Source organism: Myotis brandtii, unplaced genomic scaffold, assembly GCF_000412655.1.
Source record: "Myotis brandtii unplaced genomic scaffold, ASM41265v1 scaffold129, whole genome shotgun sequence".
Lineage (NCBI taxonomy): Eukaryota > Metazoa > Chordata > Mammalia > Chiroptera > Vespertilionidae > Myotis > Myotis brandtii.
The window spans coordinates 1,167,840-1,193,966 of record NW_005354551.1 but is presented as its reverse complement, the minus strand read 5'-3'; the positions used below and the strand labels follow the sequence as shown (position 1 = coordinate 1,193,966).

The window sequence follows — 26,127 nt, the reverse complement described above, 5'->3', positions numbered from 1 at the left end:
TTTTGTGCACCGGGCCTCTAGTATATATATAAAAGCCTAAGCGACCGTTACGCTTAGCGAACGACTGGTCGACCAGTTGCTATACTACACACTGACCACAGCCAACCTCCCACAGCCAGCCAACCTCCCCTGGTCCCTCCCCTGGGAGGGCAAATCTCCCGCGGTCCCTCCCCGCATCCCTTCAGCCCCGTCCAGCAGCCGGCAGGCCCTCAGGCTCTGGCCAGCAGCTGGCAGCTCTGGCAGCTGGCTGAAGATCGGGACTGAGCGAGACGGCCCCAATAGGCCCTGATAGCTGGCTAGGCCTAGGGACCCCACCCGTGCACGAATTTCATGCACCAGGCCTCTAGTATTATATACTTTTAAAACAGGACAAGGAAAGCTACAGCTATAAACACAGCCTGTAGATCTGTATATGTCCTGTGCTATTAACTATAACTATTTTTTAAGATGACTATTAAAAAAATTTACATGATACAGAGGATAGATATAAAGTAGAAAGTACCAGTACAGAAGGATGTAAGGTAGTACCTTCCATCCAATCTTTCTCTCCTAAAGGTAACCACTGCCAACTTTATGTATCTTTCCAGAAACTTTCTACAATGCAGTGTCATTTTTTTTAATATATTTTATTAATTTTTTACAGAGAGGAAGGGAGAGAGATAGAGAGTTAGAAACATCGATGAGAGAGAAACATCGATCAGCCGCCTCCTGCACGTCTCCTACTGGGGATGTGCCCGCAACCCAGGTACATGCCCTTGACCGGAATCAAACCTGGGACCCTTCAGTCCGCAGGCCGACGCTCTATCCACTGAGCCAAACCGGTTTCGGCTGCAGTGTCATTTTTAACAATTCTTAAAAACTGCTTCTAAAATTAATCATTGTGGTTTTTCTAAAATAATAAAAAAAATATCAGGTAATTATAGGTTTAAAAAAGGAAAATGAAATTTCTAAATCTGACTCATTCACAATTCTATAAACATGATGATGAGGATTGTTACATAGAGAAAAGTTATAAAATAGAAAGAATAAATGTGCCAAGTGTTAACAAAACTATTTGGTCTAATATTCCACCTTTAAAGTTCATTTTTAGCATTTAATTTCACACAATGGATCCAATTAAAATATACATACTAGAAAATCACATTGTCACTTTTGACAAGTTATATACTCTATTAAATATTTTTTAATGCACAAATCATGATTGCCTCTTTGAGGATTTTTTTAAAATATGTTTTTGTTGATTTCTTTTAGAAAGGAAGGGAGAGGAAGAAATAGAAACATCAATGCGAGAGAAATATTGATAAGCTGCCTCCCGCACATCCCCCACCAGGATCAAGCTCACAACCCTAACATGTGCCCTGACAGAGAATTGACCCAGCAACCTTTTGGTGCATGGGATGACGCCCAATCGAGCCACACCAGCCAGGGTTTGACTATTTTGATAATACTTAGTTTAAAACACAAACACAATGTACAGCTGTATAAAAATATTTTCTTTATATCCTTATTCTATAAGCTTTTTTCTATTTAAAATTTTTTTATTTACTTATTTATTTACTTTTTAAACTTTTAGATTTTTGCAACCTCCTTTATCCTCAGAAAATCCTTTGAAGTTACAGACAAACCTCCTGAGTATATTTTGTCAGATGCCATTCATACATTCCTTGGTGACATCACCCCAAGCTCAAGCAAGGTTCTGGATGCAGTCATAGATGTTTGTAATCCATCCAGAATTGCATCAGAGTCATCTTACATTCCCAATGCTCTTCTCAGCTAAGTCAGTGAAATTATCTGTGCTAGTTAAAAAATAGAGGAAGAACGACAGAGAGGAAACTAAAAGCTTGAAGTATATGTAAAATGTCTTAACATAGAAAACAGAGGAGAGGGAGATTTTGCAAAGTTTCCTTTCCTTTGCTGTGCTCTCTACCATTGATTTCCCAGCCACACACATTTTAAAAATAATAATAATAATAATGTGTACATACTTCCATATATAGTTATTCTCACTTTTCATTTTTTTAGCCAAGATCACCAAAGGCATCAACTCCATTGCTCTAAAGTTTGGCACCCCCCACACACATCTGTGGTGAAAAAATATACACATTTTAAAATATGCAGTCTGTGGAACCTAAACCAAGCTAATTAAGAATCATTCACTCATAATAACATAAAATCGCCATTTCAGTATTCTCTGGCTGAAGATGAAGTCAATTTAAATCTTAGTCAAGATTTTCCTCTCAGAATAAAACACTACTGAATCTACGTACTGCCCTGTACTACTTCAAGAAGTGCTTCATCTTCCAGCGTCATAAAATTGTCTACTGGCCCTAACTGGTTTGGCTCAACGGATAGAGTGTCGGCCTGCGGACTCAAGGGTCCCAGGTTCGATTCCGGTCAAGGGCATGTACCTTGGTTGCGGGCACACCCCGGGTGGGGAGTGTGCAGGAGGCAGCTGATCGATGTTTCTAACTCTCTATCCCTCTCCCTTCCTCTCTGTAAAAAATCCATAAAATATACTTTTTTAAAAAATTGTCTATTGCTTGTATTTGAAGAGAAAAATAAGACAACTTATTTTGTAGATACTGACCACAATTGTATGAGTGGAATTTTTTAAAGATGGATACTTCAGATTATGTCAACAATAAACTCAAAAAAATTTGCCCTTTAAAGTAATATTTTGCTTCCATAAATTATTTTTTAATTATATAAGCATAGAACATTCAGAGACCCTTTCAATGTGTTTCTCTAAAAAAGAAGTTTAAGAACATTTGTATTTCTATTATGCTACAAAAACTTTCAACTTTGTTTTTTTAAAGGTCCAATTAGCCCTAGCCGGTGTGGCTCAGTGGATAGAGCGTGGGCCTGCGGACCAAAGGGTCCCAGGTTCTATTCTGGTCAAGGGCATACCTTGGTTGTAGGCTCCTCCCCGGCCCGAGCCTTGGTCAGGGCTTGTGCAGGAGGCAACCAATCGATGTTTCTCTCACATCGATGTTTCTCTGTCTTTCCCTCTCTCTTCTACTCTCCAAATCAATGGAAAAATATTCTCAAGTGAGGATTAAGCAAAAAAAAAAAAGGGTGGGTGGCTCAATTAATTAAAAACAACATTATAGCAATAAAAGAATGAATGAACTAGAACTATATACAACTGGTATGAATCTCACAATGTTTTATTTTTTAAAAAGGTAATTATGTGTGATTGCATTCATATAAAGTTCAAAAACTGCCCTGGCCGGGTTGCTCGATGGTTAGAACCTGAAGGGTCTCAGGTTCGATTCCCGGTCAAGGGCATGTATCCTCTTCCTCCTACTCTCTCTAAAAGTAATGGAAAAAATATCCTCGGGTGAGGATAAATAATAAATAAATAAAGTTCAAAAACTGACAAAAAATAATCTATGTTGTTCAAAATAGGTCAGTGGGAACAGACACTGACTTGAAAGGACCCAAGGGGTCTTCTGAGGTTCTGGTAATAGTCTATTATACCTTTGCCTCACCATCATCATATAGCTTAATATGTCATATTAGTGTTTTCAGAATGTGAAATTTACTGTGATGTTCACTTATGATTGTTTTAGAGTATTACCAGCAATAGATAAACTTTTATCTATCCACAAATACAATTCTTCCATTGTAACAAAATTAGACGGCAGCAGCAGCATTATGGCTCTACCACTTGGCCACCCTGATCAAATTTCTAAACCTCATGTGTTTAGAAATGGAGTTGTGATGATTAAATGAGTTAATCCCTTACACAGTAGCTGGCATAATCAGTGCTTAATAAATATTAGTTTTGGGGTAGGAGGGAGGCAGTTAACTGTTATTCCTTCAGTGTTCTCTATACCATATTCTCTTCTAAACCTTTGCCTCACCATCATCATCTAACTCAGCGGTTCTCAACCTGTGGGTCGCGACCCCTTTGGCAGTCGAACGACCCTTTCACAGGGGTCGCCTAAGACCATCCTGCATATCACATATTTACATTACGATTCATAACAGTAGCAACATTACAGTTATGAAGTAGCAACGAAAATAATTTTATGGTTGGGTCACAACATGAAGAACTGTATTTAAAGGGCCAGAGGTTGAGAACCACTGATCTAGCTCCTCCATACTCAACCAAATATTAACCATTCCTCGAGTCCAAGTTTAAATCCTTCTTCTTTGACAAAGTATTTTATGACTACTCTACCTTCAAGTTCCCTTTTCTAAGATCAACTGCATTTGCTCTAGCTGGTTTGGCTCAGTGGATAGAGTGTTGGCCTGCAGACTGAAGGGTTCTGGGTTCAATTCCAGTCAAGTGCACATGCCTGGGTTTCGGGCTCGATCTCCAGTAGGGGACATGCAGGAGACAGCCGATCAATGATTCCCTCTCATCATTGATATTTCTATCTCTCTCTCTCTCTCCCTTCCTCACTGAAATCAATAAAAATATTTTTAAAAAAGATCAACTGCATTTATGAAAACTGCTAAATAATATAATGTACATATGTTTTGTTTACATTAAAAGAACCATATTTCACTTCCCCCATGTGCTCCTCCCTAATGCATAGAGAGAAGACAATAACCTAAGTTGATTTTCAAAACACAGTAGTCACCCTTATCCACGGTTTCATTTTCTGTGGTTTCAGTTACCCACGTCAATCGCGGTCCAAAAATGGAAAATTCCAGAAATAAACAATTCATAAGTTTTAAATTGCACAATGTTCTGCATAGCATGGTGAAATCTCATGCTACCCCACTCCATTCAACCTGAAATGTAAATCATACCTTCCGTCCAACATATCCACTCTGTATACACTATCTGCCCGTTAATCGCTCAGGAGCATCTCTGTTATCAGATCACAGTATCATAATGCTTGTGTTTAAGTAACCCATATTTGACTTAATAATGCCACATTAAATTAACTTTTATTAGTCTATTATAATTGTTCTATTTTATTATTATTGTTGTTCATCTCTTACTATGTCTAATATATAAATTAAACTTTATCATAGGAATGTATGTATAAAACAAACATTGTGTGTGTGGTCTGGTACTACCCGCGGTTTCAGGCATCCACTCGGGGTCTTAAATAATATGCCCTGCAGATAAGGGGGAACTACTGTATTAGTCCCAGGGATCTTCTAGAAATTCCTAATACTGTACTTAAGTGATCACTGATAACTACTCCATCACTTCAAAGTCCTACTACAATACCCCAGCTAAGAATTAAGTGAGGAGAATAAAAGGGGGTGAGGGAAGGGGGGGTATGACATTCAAAAATTTGAAGCTCAAAATGAACGCCTATACTATAAAAACCAAAGACTAATTTCTATACCACAATATGCTCCTGGGATGAAGTGGAGTGCTCAAGGTAAGGGGAGAGAGAAGTGCAGCATTTTGAAAAGGAGCCTCTCAGCAGTGGCAGGGTATTGGAGGAAAGATAATAAAGTTAAACACAACACTAATAGCAGACACTATTGAGCACTCTGTTGACGAATGCTAAGCACATATATGCACTTATCATTTAAGATTCAAAACAAGCTCCGGCCTGATAGCTTAGTTGGTTAGAGCATCGTCCCAATATGCCAAGGTTTCGGGATCAATCCCTGGTCAGAGCATACACAAGAAGCAACCACTGAAGGCATAAATAAGTGGAACAATAAATCAATGTTTCTCTCCCCCCTCTTCCCCTCTCTCTAAAATCATTTAAAAAAAAAAAGACTCAAAACAACGTGTGAAATAGGTGCTATTATTAAATTCATTCTATAGATTAGGAAGCTGAGGAACAGAAAGGTTAGGTGGCTTTCCTAATATCACACAGCTAGTGAGAGAGCAGAGATTCAACCCAGGTCACCTGACCTCTATTCCAATGAAATCTGTGGCCATCATCCTCTATTTCCCTCCTGGAATAAATGTATATATTTATAAACAATTAAGAACTGGAGAGAAGGAGAGAGAAACCAAGATGGCAGCATAGGTAAACACCTGAAATTGCTGCCTTGCACAACCACTTCAAAAATACAACTAAAAGACAAAACGGACATCACCCAGAACCACAGGAAGGCTGTCTGAGTGGAAATTCTACAACTAGAAGGAAAAAGAAAAGCACACTGAGACTCAGAGGAGGTGCGGAAGTAAAGTGCAGAGGTACAGAAGCGGACGCGGAAAGGGGCACCTGAGGACGCGGCTGTCTTTTTGAATCGGGAGGGAGACACAAGCTCCCGACTGCTCTGAACTACAGTTCCGACTGCTCTGAACTACAGTTCCGGGGGAGTCTCTGGGGACCCAGACTCATACAGGGAGAAACTGGACTGTATGGCATCAGGCCGAACTCCAGGGCAGATTTCTCTTAGAGGTGCTTGCAGCGACTACCAGGGGACACTGAGACCCGGGGCCTAGAACTTCAAGAGAAGGCCCAAGGCCCCACAGCAGCTTGCATTGCTTCTCAGCTGGGCCTCATCTGGGCACCCCCAAACCCCCAAAAAAGGAAGGGGAATCTGCATATCTCTTCATAGCTCCTGCTGGGTAACCTCAGGAAGAGGCTTAATTAGCACCTCCTTAGATCCAAGAGCCAGTGTACCCAGTGGTCAGAGTGGGACCACCCAGATTACAACTCCTCAGATTCATAAGGAACACACTCAGGGGGCAGACTCAGTGAGCACCAAAGCCCCACTGAAGCAAGTCTTGCCCCAGAAGGGTGTCTTCAGCACAGAAGTTCTCCCACTGCAGACACAGCTGATTCTCACTGCCAATTGGCCTGGAGGTCAATTCCTCCCAGTGACACCTAAAACAATCAAGGCATAACTACAACAAGACTGTGCACAAAGCCCACAAGGGGGTGCACCAAGAGTGTCCACCTCAGGTAACTGGGGAGGCTGAGCCACTGGGCCCTGTAGGACACCTAGCACACAAAACCACTCTACCAACACAGGGAAGCAGACAAAATGCGAAGACAAAGAAACAGGTCACAAATGACAGAAATGGAGGACAGCAAACGACTGGATATAGAGTTCAAAACCACGGTTCTAAGATTTTTCAAGAATTTTATGGAAACCGCCGATAAATGTATTGAGATCCTTAAGAAATCTAGTGAGACCCTCGATGTTGTGATAAAGGACCAACTAGAAATTAAGCATACACTGACTGAAATAAAGAATATTATACAGACTCCCAACAGCAGACCAGAGGATCGCAAGAATCAAGTCAAAGATTTGAAATACGAAGAAGCAAAAAACACCCAACCGGAAAAGCAAAATGAAAAAAGAATCCAAAAATACGAAGATAGTGTAAGGAGCCTCTGGGACAACTTCAAGCGTACCAACATCAGAATTATAGGGGTACCAGAAGAAGAGAGAGGGCAAGATATTGAAAACCTATTTGAAGAAATAATGACAGAAAACTTCCCCTACCTGGTGAAAGAAATAGACTTCCAAGTCCAGGAAGTGCAGAGAACCCCAAACAAAAGGAATCCAAAGAGGACCACACCAAGACACATCATAATTAAAATGCCAAGAGCAAAAGACAAAGAGAGAATCTTAAAAGCAGCAAGAGAAAAAAAGTCAGTTACCTATAAGGGAGTACCCATACGACTGTCAGCTGATTTCTCAACAGAAACCATGCAGGCCAGAAGAGAGTGGCAAGAAATATTCAAAGTGATGAATAGCAAGAACCTACAACCAAGATTACTTTATCCAGCAAAGCTATCATTCAGAATTGAAGGTCAGATAAAGAGCTTCACAGATAAGAAAAAGCTAAAGGAGTTCATCACCACCAAACCAGTATTATATGAAATGCTGAAAGGTATCCTTTAAGAAGAGGAAGAAGAAGAAAAAGGTAAAGATAAAAATTATGAACAACAGATACATATCTATCAACAAGTGAATCTAAAAATCAAGTGAATAAAAAATCTGATGAACAGAGTAAACTGGTGAATATAATAGAATCAGGGGCATAGAAAGGGAGTGGACTGACAATTCTTGGGGGGAAAGGGGTGTGGGGGTGTGGGAAGAGACTGGACAAAAATCGTACACCTATGGATGAGGACAGTGAGGGGGGTAAGGACAGAGGGTGGGGTGGGAACCAGGTGGAGGGGAGCTGTGGGGGGAAAAAAGAGGAACAACTGTAATAATCTGAACAATAAAGATTTTAAAAAATAAAATAATAAAAAAAAGAAAGAACTGTTAATAGCTTAACAAAGCTATTATTTCAATTTGAAAGGATAAATGAGCTTTCAATATAATACCTCTTCCACTACATTATATAAAAACTCCTATATACCAAAGAATAAATTGTAACTAATAAAAAGAAAATCATGTAAATATTTTTAAGAAGCCAAATAATTTCTATCCTCCCATATACTGAAAAACAATGACTAATTCAAAACATGTAACTTACTTTTCTGTTGATTTATTATCAATTATGAAGTACAAGGTGAGAGAAGAAAATGTCATTTTTTGAAATATCATAAATTAGAAAATGAGTTACAAAATTAAATTTGCTACTTATTAAATCATACTTAATATGTTTTCACATACTTGATGTTTCAATACTTTCAGCAGTTAGTACCCAGATAGAGAACAAATTTCTTGATAGATCAAACACTAGATTTTTTTCAGTTTGGGCTAATTCAAACTCAGTGGTGACTGAATTACTATAGTCCAGGTCAATAAAATCAAGCACTTTCATGTAAGAAAACAACACAATTTAAATGTGTGAAAAACTTTTTTCCAGGGCATTTAACACATCATCTGGGGGCTAAATTTGCCAGTTTACATTACACTTGTGAATGATTTGTAATTGCACTTAAACTGGTAGCAATGCTGTTTCCATCAACTACAAGTTCAGACTTGGGCAAGACCTACATCATGATGATTTTGAAGGCTAGAGATTTACAAGCCAAAATCATGTATAAAGGTGAAACTGCACAGTTGGAACGATAAACCCTATATAATAAAAGGCTAATATGCAAATTTACCAAACAGTGGAATGACCAGTCACTATGATGCGCACTGACCACCAGGGAGCAGACGCTCAATGCAGGAACTGCCCCCTGGTGGTCAGTGCACTCCCACAGGGGAAGCGCCACTCAGCCAGAAGCCAGGCTCTAAGGATGTCCCCCAAGAGCTTCCAGACTGCGAGAGGGTGCAGGCTGGGCTGAGGGCCGCCTGCTCCCCTCCCACCCCCGACCCCCGTGCACAAATTTCATGCACCGGGGCTCTAGTGTAAATATAAGAGTAATATAATCCAATCCTCTAGAAACTGTTATTCCATTTGATGGCCAGGCTTTTATTCTTATGAGATGTCTTCATGATGTCCTCTTTCTCTTTTAATGATAAATTATGAAAATACCTGAAGATTGTAAGACATTTATCTAATCTCAATATATCTGCTATAATTCTTTTTATCTGCCCCTAGATCACAACTCTGAGACAGTGGTGGACTTAAGACAAGAAACCTGTGGCGGAGGGGTGAGGAGGGGAGTGAAGAGTCAATGAAAAAGAAGGGACTGATGCCTTCAGTACCTAAACTGAAGTAGATCAGAGCATTTAAGCCAAAAATTTTGCTTAAAACTTACTGTCACTAAACTAAAAATAAAGGGATGAGGGACAAATTTGACAATTTTTTACCTTTAAACAGCAGAAAACAAAGTTAGCTGCATAAAAACTTCATTTCTAGATTATAATCAAGAAAAATTCTGCCACAAAAAAGTCTGGCTGGTGTGGGTCAGTGGTTAAGCATCGACCCATGAACCAGGAGGTCACAGTTGGATTCCCAGTCAGGGCACATGCCCAGATTATGAGCTCGATCTCCTGGCAGGAGGCAGCCGATCAATGATTCTCTCTCATCATTGATGTCTCTCTCTCTTCCTTCCTCTCTCTGAAATCAATAAAAATATTTTTTTAAAGTCCCATGAAAAAAAAATAGATATACTATTCAATGGTATAATTCCAATGATGACAAAGAGTATGCATTCCGTGACAATACAATGAAATGTTGTGGTATAATAGTTAGCTTTCTGATAGTCTAGAGATCAATTCAAGAATTGGAAATATACTATGTTCTCTTCCTCAAATATCTCAAATATTACATATCTCTTCCTCAAATTCAAGGTGTATTTCAGAGCTTTCAACAAATGTATTTCATTTGGGAAACACTCAACCTGCTATCTAAGAACCTTTATTAAAGATGTGCTATTGCTTGCTACATAGGCACTAATAGCTTCATTCATACTTAACTGTGTAAATTTAAAGGATAGGCTTTATTCTGCTTCTACAGAAGGCCAAGTCACTGAAGCATGTACAGACAAGAAGGCTTGTGTGCCTACAGGAGGACAAGATTCTTGGCAGAATTCTGAAATGTTCTCAAGCTGTCACAACCAACATCAGCTGAAATCTCAGTATGTTAACTTTAAAATTTTTCTGTACAGTCCTTCTTAAAATAAGGATAAAATGCATTCATTTTGGCCTGCTAACAAAATATAGTCCTAAAAAGGATCTTGTACCTACTGTTTTCTCTGCCTCTGACACTCTACCCACAGGTATGCAGATATCCCCATGAGGCAGGGTAGAAAGAAGTTAGGGAATGCTCCCAACAAATGGAATGAAGAAGTAGAAGGCCATCCAGGCCATCAGCCACTAGGTCCTCTCACCAGAGCTGCCGCCACCGCCACCGCCACCGCCACCACCACCGCCACCACCATCACGCATGATCAAAGGGAAACAGTTTATGGCAGGAAACCTCTAACGCGGTTGGCAGAAGTGAACAACAACAAAGACAAGCTGAAACCAGATCAACCCAAGATGGAGGAAAAACTGATCAGAGAACAACCCCCAAAGCTCAATATACCAACACTAGAGGCCCAGTGCATGGATTCGTGCACCAGTGGGGTCCCTCGACCTGGCCTGCACAGATCAGGCCAAAACTGGCTCTCCAACATCCCCCAAGGGGTCCCAGATTCCGAGAGGGCAGTTCTCAGGTGACGCACCCCGGAATCAGGCTCCCTCCTCTCTGGCTCTGGATGCGTCACCCAAGAACCACTGCTGCCAAGTGACTGCAGCTCAGCAGCTTCTGTGTTGAGCGTCTGCCCCCTGGTGGTCAGTGCGCGTGATAGCTCCTGGCCGGTCGGCCGATCGCTTAGGCTTTTATATAGAGAGATTATAATGAAAGTGGACAAAACAAGTAGAAGGGAGGCTGAGGGGGATGAATGCAACAACATTTCTGCAACAGACCATATTAGAAACAAGACTCCCTTCCAACCAAAAGGTGGAGTCAGAATTTTGTGCCACTAAGTTCAATAACTGAAAACACATAGTAAAATCGCAACAACTACTGAACACTGAGCACAACTCACTTGTAAGTTGGACTCTGTCCAACTCAGACTCACTGGACATGTGCTTTTGATTCCTTCACAGCAGCAAGTCCTAGCTCTTTATGTCTCTACCTGAATAAAACTTGCTTTCACTCTCACTTGTACTCATTCTTTTTTTACAAAGGGGCAGGGGGGAGAGACAAAGAGAGACAGAGAGAGAGAGAGAGAGAGAGAGAGAGAGAGAACGAACCATCCCCTTGCACACTCCTCACTAAGGATCAAGAAAAAAACCCAGGCATGTGCCCCAACCCAGAATAGAACCGTGACCTCCTGGTTCATAGGTTGACGGTCAACCACTGACCCACACCAGCCAGATTCAGACTCATTCTTGAAGTCTTTCCTGCACTAGTCAAGGACCCGGAGGTCCCAGAAGGTGCTGGGGCAGGACCAGCCACCAGCACAGAACTGGTAAGGTGACACCACAACTTAATGCTCCATTTTCTACAATCTCTGTTCAAATTTCCCCTTATATAAAAAAAGGCTTCCTTGACCACACTATGTAAAGTAACCACTCTATAACTATGAATCCTGAATTATTTTTCCACAAAGTTATTATTACCATACTAGTGGCCCAGTGTATGAATTTGTGCACAGGTAGTGTCCCGGGTTTGGGAGGGCGATCAGGGGCAGGGCCAGCACGGGTGGAGGGAGCCGAACAGGGGCAGGGCTGGCCGGGGGCAGTTATTACTGTCAAAGATCTTTGCAGGGTGTATACACATTTGCTGTTATGCTAAGCAAAATAAGCCAGTCAGAGAAAGACATGTATCATAAGATCTCACACATATGTGGAATCTAATAATAAACTGATGAACAAAATAGATCCAGAGACACAGAAGCATGGAACAGACTGTGGAATCTCAGAGGGAAGGCAGGGGTGAGTGGGTGAGAAGAGATCAACCAAAAAACTTGTATGCATATATGCATAACACATGGACACAGACAACAGGGTGGTGAAGACCTGGGAGGAGGAGGAGGGTGCGCTAGAAGGAGTCAATGGGAGAAAAAGGGGCACATAAAAAATTAAATAAAATATAACAATTCAGTTCCTCAATCTATCTCACCACATTTAAAGTGCTCACTGCTGCCTGGTCAGTGTGGCTCAGTGATTGAATGTCGACCCATGCACTAAGACAGTGATGGTGAACCTTTTGAGCTCGGTGTGTCAGCATTTTGAAAAACCCTAACTTAACTCTGGTGCCGTGTCACATATAGAAATTTTTTGATATTTGCAACCATAGTAAAACAAAGATTGATATTTCTGATATTCATTTCATATATTTAAATGCCATTTAACAAAGAAAAATCAACCAAAAAAATGAGTTCGCCATCACTGCACTGAGAGGTCACTGGTTCACTCCTGGTCAGGGCACATGCAGGAGGCAGCCAATCAATGTTGATGTTTCTCTCTCATAGATATTTCTATCTCTCCCTCTCCCTTTCTCTCTCGAAAAAAAATCAATAAAAACTTAGAGAAAAATAAGTAAATAAAGAGCTCACTGCCACGCATGGCTAGTGGCTGGCACATGGGACAGTGTAACGAGAGAAAGTTTTCATCATCACAGAAAGTTCTACTGGACACTGCTTGTCTGGAGTGTCCCTTGCTGGAAGCACATGAATAGTCTAATTCATATATTTTCCTAACAGAATTATTATCCTGAGAAAGAAAAGGTTGGAAGAAAAAATGTTTTTTAATGTACACCAATCCCAATAATACCCCAATACAATCAGAGGAAAGAAGTTCTTCTACAGTCTCTCATACGAATTATATTTCAAACTTATCTGATAATTCTTTATTGCTAAGGTTTTCCCCCACATAATTTCCTAATGTGCCTAAAAGAAAGCTGTTAATAACAAAAAGGGCTGCTGCCTATTTCTAGAAAGATTTAAAAAATATAAATATGAGACTGTGCCTGCCCTAATCATGCTAATAGAATAAAAAGGTCAAAAAGGACTTTGGACCCAGCTGGCATGGCTCAGTGGTTGAGCATTGACCTATGAACCAGGAGGTCACAGTTCAATTCCCAGTCAGGGCACATGCCTGGGTTGCAGGCTCAATCCCCAGTGTGGGATATGCAGGAGGCAGCTGATCAATGATTCTCTCTCATCACTGATATATCTATCTTTCTCTCCTTCTCCCTTCCTCTCTGAAATCAGTAAAAATATATATATATTTTTTAAAAAGGACCTTGGCCCTAACCGGTTTGGCTCAGTGGATAGAGCATCGGCTGTGGACTGAAGGGACCCAGGGTTGATTCCAGTCAAGGGCATGTACCTTGGTTGCGGGCACATCCCCAGTAGGTGGTGTGCAGGAGGCAGCTGATCGATGTTTCTCTCTCATTGAGGTTTTTACCTCTCTATCCCTCTCCCTTCCTCTCTGTAAAAAAAAAATCAATAAAATATATTTTTTTTTTTAAAAAAAGGACTTTCGGCCCTGGTCGCGTTTGCTCAGTGGTTAGAACATCTGCCTGCAAACCAAAGGGTCACAGGTTCAATTCCTGGTCAAAGTCAAGTACCTCCTTGGCAGGCTCCCCAGCCCCAGTAGGGGCATGCGTGGGAGGCAACCAATTGATGTGTCTCTCTCACATCGATGTTTCTCTTTATCTCTCTCTCCACTTTCCTCCCTCCCTTCCACTCTCTCTAGAAATCAATGGAGAAATTATCCTCAGCTGAGGATTTTTTTAAAAAGGGCTTTAGAGTTAATTCAGTATAATTAATTTTACAGAGGAAGAAACTAGGCACAGAGAAGTAAAGTAACCCCATAGAAAAGAACAGATGTCAGAAGCAGACCAAGCAGGTTAAAAAAAAGGGGGGGGGGTGCCTAAAAAGCCAGGAAAGTTTTATGTTTTTCCCAGAATTATGGCATATTATCCAACATATCAAAATAATCTACTTTTTAAAAAATATATTTTTATTGATTTCAGAGAGGAAGGGAGAGGGAGAGAGAGAAACATCAATGATGACAGAGAATCATTGATCAGCTACCTCCTGCATGCCCCACACTGGGGATCGAGCCCACAACCCAGGCATGTGCCCTGGCTGGGAATTGAACCATTACCTACTAGTTCATAGGTCGATGCTCAACCACTGAGCCACATCAGCCGACAAAATAATCTACTTTTGTAAAAACTTTTTATTTATTTATTTATTTATTTATTTATTTATTTATTTATTTTTAAGCCTCATCCGAGGACATGCTTAGAAAGAGAAAGGGGGAGGAAGAGGGAGAATGGGAGGGGGAGGGAGAAAAATGGGGGAGGGAGGGAGAAAATCGATTGGATGCCTTCCATACATGCCCCGACCAGGGATCAAACCTGCAACCCAGGTATATGCTCTGACCAGGAATTGAACTAGCACAGGACAACCACCAACTGAACCACTCTGCCTAGGCCAAAATAATCTACTTTCAAAAGGGAATGATAAGCACTAATAAAGGTCAAGAAACTCTACGTTAGATACCAAAGTTTTGTCTTATGTAGGAGACTCTTAGTTCTTCCTTACAAACCCTAATTTATTACTTAAAAATGCTTCATTGGCAGATAACTTTTTCTTTCCATAATATAATCACATTATTTATTCCCATAGTCTATTCTCACTGGTCAGAATAGATTTCAATTAAGTCACAAATATAGCCAACTAAAACTGAAAGCAGAAATATTTACTAATTATTTTCAATGGAAACATAATTCCAATGACAAGGTTAGAACATAAACAATGAAAGTGAAACAAAGAGAGAAATAATTTCTTCTTTAATAAAATCACTTCTGTCTTCCTAAAATGTTATTTCAATTAAAACTAAAGTAGTATTTATCCTGATTGGCATGCTCAAGTATTAGCCTGCCCACCCAAGGGTCATGGGTTCGATTCCTGGTCAAGGGCAGGGTACCAGGGTTGTAGGTTCGATCCCCATCTCCCATTGGGGCCCATGTGGGAGGCAACCAATCAATGTGTCTCTCTCACATCCATGTTTATCTCTGTCACTCACCCCCTCCCCCCTCCCCCCTTCCACACTCTCTAAAAGAAGAAAAAAATCAGCCCTACCTGATTTGGCACAGTGGACAGAGCTTCGGCCTGCGGACTGAAGGGTCCCAGGTTTAATTCCGGTCAGGGGCACATGCCCGGGTTGCAGGCTCAATCCCCAGTAGGTGTGTGCAGGAGGCAGCCAATCAATGATTCTCTCTCATCATTGATGTTTCTCTCTCTCTCTCCTTCTTCCTTCCTCTCTGAAATAAAATTATTTTTAAAGAAATCAATGGAAGCCATAACCGGTTTGGTTCAGTGGATAGAGCATCGGCCTGAGGACTGAAGGGTCCCAGGTTCGATTCCGGTCAAGGGCGTGTGCCTTGGTTGCGGGCACATCCCCAGTAGGGGCCGTGCGGAAGGCAGCTGATCGATGTTTCTCTCTCGTTGATGTTTCTAACTCTCTATCCCTCTCCCTTCCTCTCTGTAAAAAATCAATAAAAAGTATTTAAAAAAAAAAAAGAAATCAATGGAAAAAAGTCCTCACTCATTGGGCAAGGATTAAAAATAAAAAATAATAAAGTAGGAGTACGTATTTCTACTTCTTAAGAGATTTTATTTATGAATTATAAATAAAAACATTGAATAAAAGAATAATTTTAAGTTCTATCATTATTACTTCACTATGAGCAAAAGCAAATACAATGTAGTAAACACTAAGATGCTATTAAAACAAAGAAAGTCTGACAAATATATTGTTCTGACATAATACTTATGTAGCTTGAGGTGTCCTCAAGTCTCAAATTCTTAGGTAAATACTAAATTTTGTTTTTCGAAGGGCAGAAATCTTTCCTTTGTAGAGATTTTTATATATCTAATTTCTTGTAACTAAAGATACAAGCTTTTAAATCTGCTCCAATATGAAAACAGAAAATACCAAATCTAGAGCTGAATCTTCTTCAATATGTCAAATAATATAAGAATTTTGATAATACAAAAAGGAAAGAAAACAAATTAAGCACTATAGAAATATTTTCTTTCCCTGTATACATTTTTATCTTCCATCATGTTTATTTCTATAATTCAGTCCAATATTCATATCTAATCAGATATGTTAAATATTGAAAAAAAATTTTTTTAAGTATTAACATAAAAATGCAAACATACCAGTTAATTTTACAGTAATGAACTTGGAGGTAAGGGGAGCAAAGATCTGAAAATATCTTATAAAGATTCACCCTATATTCATTTCCATTATTTTCTGAGTTCATTACTAGGGATTTATACATTCTTTGACATATCTAACAAAGATTTTTATTGATGAATTACTGAGTACCTTAAAGTTGAATATAACATACTATTAAAATATAATTGTTATTTGGGTTATGACTCACACTGTTTAAAATTATTTTACATGTGGGTGTGTGGACTGCTATAAGCATTTAGCCTAACCTACAACTTAAGAAACCTACTTCATTCACAACCTTCCTTTTCAACTGCTAGCAAATATATAACAGACTTCTTTTGTTTTAGTTTTAACATACTTCTGTTTAACTGTCTCATTGAGTTATCTGTGTGCTCGAAAAGATTAAAGCTAATTTAGAAAGAGGCTGTTTGTCTTAACAGGAATAGTTGTCACCCTCTCTTCCTTTAAGCTCCAGGGTGTATATAGTAAAGTAAAGAACTGGGAAAAATGTACTTAAAGTTTTAATTTTAAAACATTATAAATTACCAGTGACAAAGCACCCACTATAAACTCATCATTCTGCTGGGCATATCCTCATAAAAGTCCCATGTGCCAGAGGCTGCTAGTTGCCCCCCAATTTCTTTGTCTCCTCTCTCTCCTCAATAAAAGCTAAAGTGGCATATAAATCTTCTGCCATGTGCCCTTTAAGAGAGGAAGCATCTCTTTGTCCTCTCCCTTACCTCTCCTGCTGACTAGAATGCAAACTTACACTGGAGCCTGAGCAGCCCTCTTGAACCACAAGGTTCACTTGACCTACAAAGGGCATGCTCAAAAGATGTTTGATGCTCAACATCACTAATCATCATAGAGAAATGCAAATGAAAACCACAATGAGCTATCACCTCACACCTGTCAGAATGGCTATCATCAATAAACAAGTGTTGGTGAGAATGTTGGTGGAGTTGCAAACTGGTGCATCTATTATGAAAAACAGTATGGAGATGCCTCAAAAAATTAAAAATGGAACTGGCTTATGGCCCAGCTATTCCACTTCTGGGTATATATGTCCAAAGAAATCCAAAACACTAATTTGACAGAGTATATGCATGCATCCCTATGTTCATTGCAGCGTTATTTACAACTAGAGGCCCGTTGCATGAAAATTCATGCACACAGGGGGTCCCTCAGCCCAGCCTGCGCCCTCTCACAGTCTGGGACCCTTGGGGGATGCCCACCTGCTGGCTTAGGCCTGCTCCCAGAGAACAGATGATCTAAAAGAAATAATCATATCCTTGGGTAAGGATTTTTTAAAAAGGTAATGGTCGCATGAAAATTCACTGCCGGCGGGGCTGAGGGGACTGGGGGACTCCAGCGGCAGGCGCCCCCCCTCCCCCCCGGCGGAGCCAAGGGGACTGGGGGACTCCGGCAGAAGACATGCAGCACCCCCCTGGTGTGGCTGAGGAGACTGGGGGACTCCGGAGGCAGGCAGGGCTGAGGGGACGGGGGACTCTGGTGGCAGGTGCACGGTGCAGCCGGGCCCGCCCCCCAGCGGGGCTGAGGGGACTGGGTGCCGCCATCTTGTGGCTGTGGGCACCACCATCTTTGTGAGGGCATGATGGTCAATTAGCATATTACCTCTTTATTATATAGGATAGCCAAGCCATGGAAGCAACCCAAATGCCCATCAATAGACAATTGGATAAAGATGATGTGGTGCATATATATATATATATACAATGGACTATTACTCAGACATAAAAAAACAATGAAATGTTACCACTTGTGGCAACATGGATTGGACCTAGAGGGTATTATGCTAAGTGAAATAAGTCACAGAGAGAAAGACATTACCATATGATTTCACTTATATGTGGAATCCAAAGAACACAATAAACAAAACAGAAACAGACTCACAGATACAGAGAACAAACTGAGGGTTGCCAGATGGGAGGGGAGTTGGTGGGCTAAATGAAAAAGGTGACAGGATTAAGAAATAAAATTTGGTAGTTTACAAAACAGTCACCAGGATGTAAAGTACAGTGTAGGGAATCTAGATATATAAAAGCCTTAGCAACCGAACAACCGGTCAATCAGTCGCTATGAAATGCACTGACCACCAGGGGACAGATGCTCAATGCAGGAGTTGCCCCCCGGTGGTCAGTGCGCTCCCACAGCGGGAACACCGTTCAGCTGACTGACCAGTCACAGCGGCCCACCAGCCCAGCAGCAGCCTCTCACTCCCTCAGTAGTCCTGTAGGTCTAATCTCCAGAGAACAGGCCAGGCATCAACATACCGGCACCAATGGACCAGCGCTGCCCCCACGATTCCGACAGCACCACCAGCCTCCTGGAAGTTGGCCTCGGGCACCACGGCCACTTACCCTCCCTAGACGCTCGACAAGGAAGGATATAAAAGCAGCCGCTAGGTGGCTCCCGACAACCAGCATGAATGTCAGCTGGACAGATCCAGATCCTGGGCCCAGCAAGGGCGTGCCACGCCTGCCCGGAGGGCCAATCACATCCCAGACCCCTTCCCTCAGGACCCCACCCATGTACAAATTCGTGCACTGGGCCTCTTAGTATAGTCAATAATATTGTAATAACTATTTATGGTGACAGATGGGTACTAAAATTATGGGGGGAATCAATCGCTTCATAAATTATGTAATTGTCTAACCACTTAACCACTATGCTGTACAGCTAAAATTAATATAAAATATTGAATATCACTGTAATTGAAAAAAAATTTTAATAAAAAAGATAGAAGCTTATACCTCTGAGTGCCATGGCTCAGAGTCTGGTAAAATGCTAGTTAGTAAAAAAAAATTCAGATTAAAACCAAGGAGTCCTTTCATTATACACTAAAGACTATGTTCGCACATTTATTTCTGTAACATACATCATTTTTTTAAAAATATTAGGAGGCTTATAGTAATCTAATAATCCTCAATAATAATAAAAGCAGAACTATAACTTACTCATTTGCATACGGCTAGCACAAAGCTTTGCACACAATAAACTGCTGAATTTTAAAAGTTCACTTAAAAAAAAGTGAACTTCGTAATAGGAAAGAAAACAGATAAAAGGCTGTCCATTAAGTTGTCAATTTGACTAATTAGATACTGGTAATATACCGGTTTGGCTCAGTGGATAGAGCTGCAGACTGAAGGGTCCCAGGTTCAATTCCAATCAAGGGCATGTACCTTGGTTGCAGGCACATCCCCAGTAGGAGGTGTGCAGGAGGCAGCTGATCGATGATTCTCTCTTATCGATGTTTCTAACTCTCTATCTCTCTCCCTTCCTCTCTGTAAAAAATCAATAAAATAAAAAAGAGATGGCTGGGTGTGTGAAAATGGACGGTAGGGGACTTTAAAAAATAATAATAATAAAAAAAATACACATTCATACCAAGATGTACACTACAGATTTTAATACAAAAAATAGCGCTGCAAACTACACAAATATCCATCAATAGCAAAAGAGTTAAATGAAGTTACAACTATAGACAGTCCATATGTACTGACATAGCAAAGATTTATATAATACATGAAAAAGTGGTCACTAAACATGTGAAGTATAATCCCACTTATGTTCTTTTAAAAAATACACAACAGCCCCAGCTGTTTGGCTCAGTGGATAGAGCACTGGTCTATGGACTGAAGGGTCCCGGGTTCGATTCCTGGTCAGGGCACATGCCTGGGTTGCGGACTCAATCCCCAGTCTGGGGCGTGTAGAAGGCAGCCAATCAATAAATCTCTCTCATCATTGATGTTTCCATCACTCTCTCCCTCCCTCTCTGAAATCAATAAAAATATATATTTAATAATAATAATAAATAAATAATACACAATAATAATAGTAACAGCTATTACTACACAAAGTGCCAGGTAAGTACTTTATATGTACTGACTCATTTAATCCTCAAACAACACGAGGCACTAGTCTATAAGCAGCCCTTCCTATACATGAGGACACTGGCCCACAAAAAAGGTTAAATCACTTTCCCAAGGTACACAGCCATGAGAGCCGGGACTATGATCTATGGGACTCTAAATCTCCCAAGATGACACTTCACATTTCCAGCACTTAGCTCCAAAGCTCATCCTCTAAAAATCTCCACCTACCTCCCTCTCCTTTATCCTCTTCCTTTTACTCTCTCCCTCTCAATTTGTAAATGCATACAAAAAGATGTTTGGGTTTTTTTTACAGTGATCACATATATGGCTTTTCTGGGAAAGGGAGCCTTTTATTTATTTTTTAAACAGAAAGCCTTTTCTCTTCATCACATTAAATGAGAAATGAAGTAGTGTTATAGCCTATTCAGATATCCCATATCTTATTGGTGGCTACGCAGCATATCCTAGTGTTCCTACATCATGACCATCTCTAATCACAGGCAGGACAAAAACTCAGGCACAAACATGTCCCATCCAAATGGCAGTGCATTCACCCTAGGGAGTAGCTTGAGCAGCACATAGGACAATTTCAATTCTCTACTCGAACTACTCCCCATCTCTCACCTTAACATATTAAAAGCATTAGGTTTACTTTTCATGTGACAGTACTACTCACACAAGCTGCACACAGGGGCAGACCTTTTTAATCCTCCATTATACACTACCCCACTCTGTCCCTGACGAAAATGCTACCCATTCCAGTAAATTCACCTGCTAACCCCAAAATCACTGTCATGCTGGACACTTACTTCTCTGTTATCAACTGAAACAGACAGGTAAGCCTTGCTGTTGTCTAGAAACAGCCAATCCTGCTCAGTGAGTGACAGCATATGCTAAGACTTTTTACTCCTACAGAGAATAGGTGGTTCCCTGGCTAAACCTATAAATCCTAATACTCAGTCACAATTCTTAAATATCCCAACAGAGAATCTGCAATACAGTAACTCTTCCACAAGAGAATCCTGGCCCAAGGCACGCTCCCCAGTTTTCTCCTGCTGCTTTGTCACAGGAACCACAGCAGACCGTCCTATACTATGCGCCCATGATGCAGCAGCAGCCATTTTTGGCTCAGCCCTGCTGCAGCCCCAGCTGAAAGCCAGGACAGCAAGGACAAGATGGCAAAGGACTTTAAAAAGTTAACTCTGTAAAAACAACAGGCAACATAAAAATGTTGCCACAGCCTTAAAAATAAGGCTTTATTTTTTTAAAATACTTTTATTTTAAAGTACTTTAAACTGTGTCATGAAAACAAATGTGGGGATTTCGGCACTAGTATTGACATAATAGTAAAACAAAGATTAACTCATAATCAGTTAAATTTTTACTTAACTAATAGTTAACCCCCAAAAAATGCCCTCTCCCTTGATTCCGTTGAAAATTTACAAATGTATTTTAACTCTTCACTCTCTTAAAATGACTATAACTTAAATTTGTCTTTGATGAATGAAGAACTTGCAGAGTCACATTTCAGCATAGTTTCATTTCACAAAATAGAAACAGCTTTATTTTTCTGATTATTAAAGTGATACATGGTTAATGTAAATAAACAAAATCACTCAGCACAGAAAAAAAAAAAGAATATCACCCATTCTCACCAGCAACCAGTGATAACCCTATGAACACTGCTGTATAACCAAGCACTTTTTCTACATATTTTTTAAAATAAAATTTGATCACCCTAGCCGGTTTGGCTCAGTGGATAGAGCGTCGGCCTGTGACTGAGAGGTCCCAGATTTGATTCCAGTCAAGGGCACATGCCAGGGTTGAGGGCTCAAACCCCAGTAGGGGCTGTGCAGAAGGCAGCCGATTAGTGATGCTCTCTCATCGTTGATATTTCTATCCCTCTCCCCCTCTCCCTTCCTCTCTGAAACCAATAAAAATAAATTTTTAAAAAATAAATAAAACAAAATTTGATCATGCATGCTATTAACTAGTTTCCATAGAATAAATGTGAACTTTTTTAATGTCAATGTTTTGCAACATTTTTAAAAGGTTATATTGTACTTCAATGCACATACAGCCCATAATTTCCCAGAACCCTATTACTAGGCCTTTAGCATATTTCAAAAAGTTTGCTATTATAAATGACTAGTGGCCCAGTGCACGGATTCGTGCACATTGAAAGGAAATTAATTAGAAGGTGGCCGGTGGTGCGGGACTGGGCGAGACGGGCTGGACATGCCCTGGAGCCAACCTCCAGCGGTCCTACCCCAGCATCTGCAGAGTGAGAGGGGTCCCTCCGGTAGGTGGGATCCCTTGGCCTGGCCTGCAGGGATCGGGCCGAAACTGGCCCTCTGACATCTCCCGAGGGGTCCCGGAGTGCAAGAGGGCACTTTGCAAAGTTGCTGTCATACAGGGTGTGGAACGCAAACGCAAGTGTGCAGTAAACCTGATTCGGGACCTACAGTGCCCCAGCAACAACATAACCCACAGCCGAAGGTGGAATCGCGCGGCCCTGCAAGGAATCAGGCTCCTTCCTCTCAGGTTTCAGGGTGTGTCACCTGAGAACTGCTGCTGCCAAGTCACTGCAGCTCGACAGCTCCTGCGTTGAGCGTCTGCCCCTTGGTGGTCAGTGTGCATCATAGCGAATGGTTGGACAGTCGGACACTTAGCATATTAGCCTTTTATATATACAGATAACATGACATCCATTAGAATTTTATTTGAATGCCAACTTTTGAAGTACAATTCTGTAAAAGCAGATGGTATAAGAGAAAAAAAGAAAGCTGATTTCAAAATATCCTTGGATATATGTTGAAGCAATCTCTTAGAATATTAACAAAATTTAATATAACAACAGTCTAGTTTCTGTTACATTGCCTAGAGCAGTGGTCGGCAAACTCATTAGTCAACAGAGCCAAATATCAACAGTATAAAACGATTGAAATTTCTTTTGAGGGTCTAATTTTTTAAACTTAAACTATATAGGTAGGTACATTGTTATTAACTTAACTAGAGGCCTGTTGCATGAAGAGATTCGTACAATAGGCCTTCCCTTCCCTTGGCTGCTGGCACCAGTTTGCCTCTGGCACCCGAGAACCAGGCCTTCACTCTGGCCGAGCTCCGGCTGGAGCTGGCCCCGGAGCCGTTAGGCTTTGCTGCTCTGGCCCTGGGGCCATCAGGCTTCGCTCCGCCACTTGGAGCCTATGTATGCAAATTAACCACCATCTTTGTTGGGTTAATTTGCATGCTCTGATTAGCTGGTTAGCGTAGTGAAGGTATGGTCACTTTACATATTTGTCTATTATTAGGTAAGATTAGGGTACTCCTAAGCTGGCCTTTGCTAAAAACGTCCTCATTTTATAATAATAAAGCCACCAACACAAAATAATTACAATTCTTAAATTAATGACAAAAATACCTGTAGGATTTTCAGCTGGTTGGAAAAATATAGGTAACTTTATGCTTCGAGTAGGTACTTTTGTCACCCGCGCGCAATTTGAGGACGCGACTAGCACTAACCACTGCACAATGAGACTGCTGACTGACTGGCTCACTCAACTCATGCATGAATCACGCACGCTTCCCCAGTGCTGCGTATCCCACGGCCCGCCTACGCCGCGTCTCCCATCGCCCGACCGACCAACACCCCCCACTTCTTCTAACACCACTTCTTCAAAATAGACTCGCCTAGGCCGAAAACCGACTTCTGCCCATGGGCCACGAAGTTTCAACTGCACTGTACGTGCGTGCCCGCACGTGGTATTTTGAGGAAGAGCCACACTCAAGGGGCCAAAGAGCTGCATGTGGCTCGTGAGCCGCAGTTTGCTGACCACTGGCCTAGAGGCCTGAGAAGTAAAATCCTAGGTCAAACTGTCTTAGCCACCACGCTTGGGAGAAGAGATTCATTTTAGTCTCTGTCTACCCTTGATAATGGTTTAGTAAAAGACTTACCAGTAAGTTCAAAAAAAAAGGAAGACAGTAGCAAAGCCTGGGGAAGAAGTGAAAGCAATTCCATGGGGAAAAACTGACCCAGCACTCTAATAGGATATTTGTGAAGGCGATCTTCAGAATGGAAGATGGGTGTATTAAAAGGCTCAGAAAGCAGTTCTAGAGACTCCTAGATCTATGACAGTGAGCCAAGCACTTAGAAAGGACAGCCATACTCAAAAGTACACCTACACAATCCATCACAGAAATTTCTTTGGGTTAATAAATTTATTTGAAAAGGCCACCTACTTCAGGTTATGTACCCCCTTAGAATTAATCAAACACTAGAAAAATGAAGCAGAACAATAAAATGCCCCCTTTTCAAGGCCTTCAACATGGAGCTTCTTTATAAAAATTAAGTCCATTTCCCTCTAACCCAAGACTAGTTCCTAGAAATGCAACTTCAATCACCTTTCCAGCCTTCACGAGTCACAGTTAACCCCTAGAGTGCCCGGGAGCACAATTGTGCTCCTCCTGTCTTTCGCCAAAAGTGCCGGGAGCACTATCGCTCTCCTCCTGCAGTGTCACTATTAGATGCTAGTAGTTCACTCTTTATTGACAGATGGCACCTAAGTGCAGATTACTTATGATGCCGAATGTCTGTAGTTCTAAAATTGACCACTGGCATTAATCTGCCTAATTTTCATAATTTTTTTCCTAAACTGCTGTAAAATCAGCAAAAATGCCTTGGCAATTTTAGCATAGTTCCTAGGATATTGGCTGGCACTCAAAGGGTTAAGCTAGTACCTATCACCATGAGCTCAAGAACTTCCCAAAAGACTTTCTCTTATGAGATCAGTAGTGATATTAACTTTATAATATTAAATTTATAATTGTATACTGAAATATATAAACATGTGAAAAATATGCATAACTTAGTGAACCATATTTCCAAATGACTGGGTCATATTAGAAAACATGCATAGGTAAAAGATCCATTGAAAGTTCAACACATGGGGGAGGGAGGGTAATACAAAATGGGTAAAGATGGTCAAAAGGTACAGCTTCCATTTATAAAATAAGTCATGGGGTGTAATGTACAATGACAGATGTTAATTAGACTCACTGTGGTGAACCTTTCCCAATATATAAAAATATTGAATCACGGTGTACACCTGAAACAGTTATAAGTCAATCATACTTCAATTTTTTTTTAAAGTGCAATAGAGACCAACAGATTAAGTGCATGAAATGTTCATGGATATGGTTTCAGGTTCCAAATTGAAACTACCTTTAAGAAAAACCACTTGTCAAGTTTTGGTATAATAACAGAGAATAACGACAATTATGTAAGAAAAACTTTTAGGGGGGAAACCAAGATGGCGGCATAGGTTAACGCCGGAGTTTGCTGCCTCGAACAACCACTTCAAAAATACAACTAAAAGACGGAACGGACATCATCCAGAACCACAGGAAGGCTGGCTGAGTGGAAGTTCTACAACTAGGAGGAACCGAGAATCAGAGGAGGCGCAGTGCTGAAGTAAAATACTAAGGTGCGGAGTGCGCGCGGCGCGGGCTGGTGGCTGAGGGCGCGGTTGTCTGTTTCAATCCGGAGGGAGCCTCAGACTCTGAGCCCCAGACCCGGGCGAGTCTCTAGGGACCCAGACTCAAACGGGAGAAGCAAGACTGTCTGGCTACGGTCCCTCTGAGGTTTGCAGCCGTTGCTGGGACAGAGAGGCAGAGCCCCTGGGGACGGACTGAGAGCAGCCATAACTGCTCCCTCCTCCGCCCTGTTGATCCCGTGGGACCC

At 41.0% G+C, this 26,127-nt stretch overlaps 1 protein-coding gene across 7 annotated transcripts in view; it reads right to left on the bottom strand.

Annotated features, from left to right (window-relative positions):
• Positions 1–26,127, bottom strand: part of EIF4G3 (eukaryotic translation initiation factor 4 gamma, 3) — a 280,669-nt gene that overhangs the window by 236,671 nt on the left and 17,871 nt on the right. For 6 of the 7 annotated variants that reach the window (XM_014534335.1, XM_014534338.1, XM_014534336.1 and 3 more), the window contains exon 1: positions 1,986–2,065. The exons of the other annotated variant lie outside the window; for it this stretch is intronic. In XM_014534335.1, coding sequence (XP_014389821.1) covers positions 1,986–2,050 — 65 coding nt within the window. In that variant the 5' untranslated portion in view covers positions 2,051–2,065. Of the gene's footprint in view, positions 1–1,985; positions 2,066–26,127 lie in introns of those variants that run through there. 7 annotated transcript variants of the gene reach the window in all.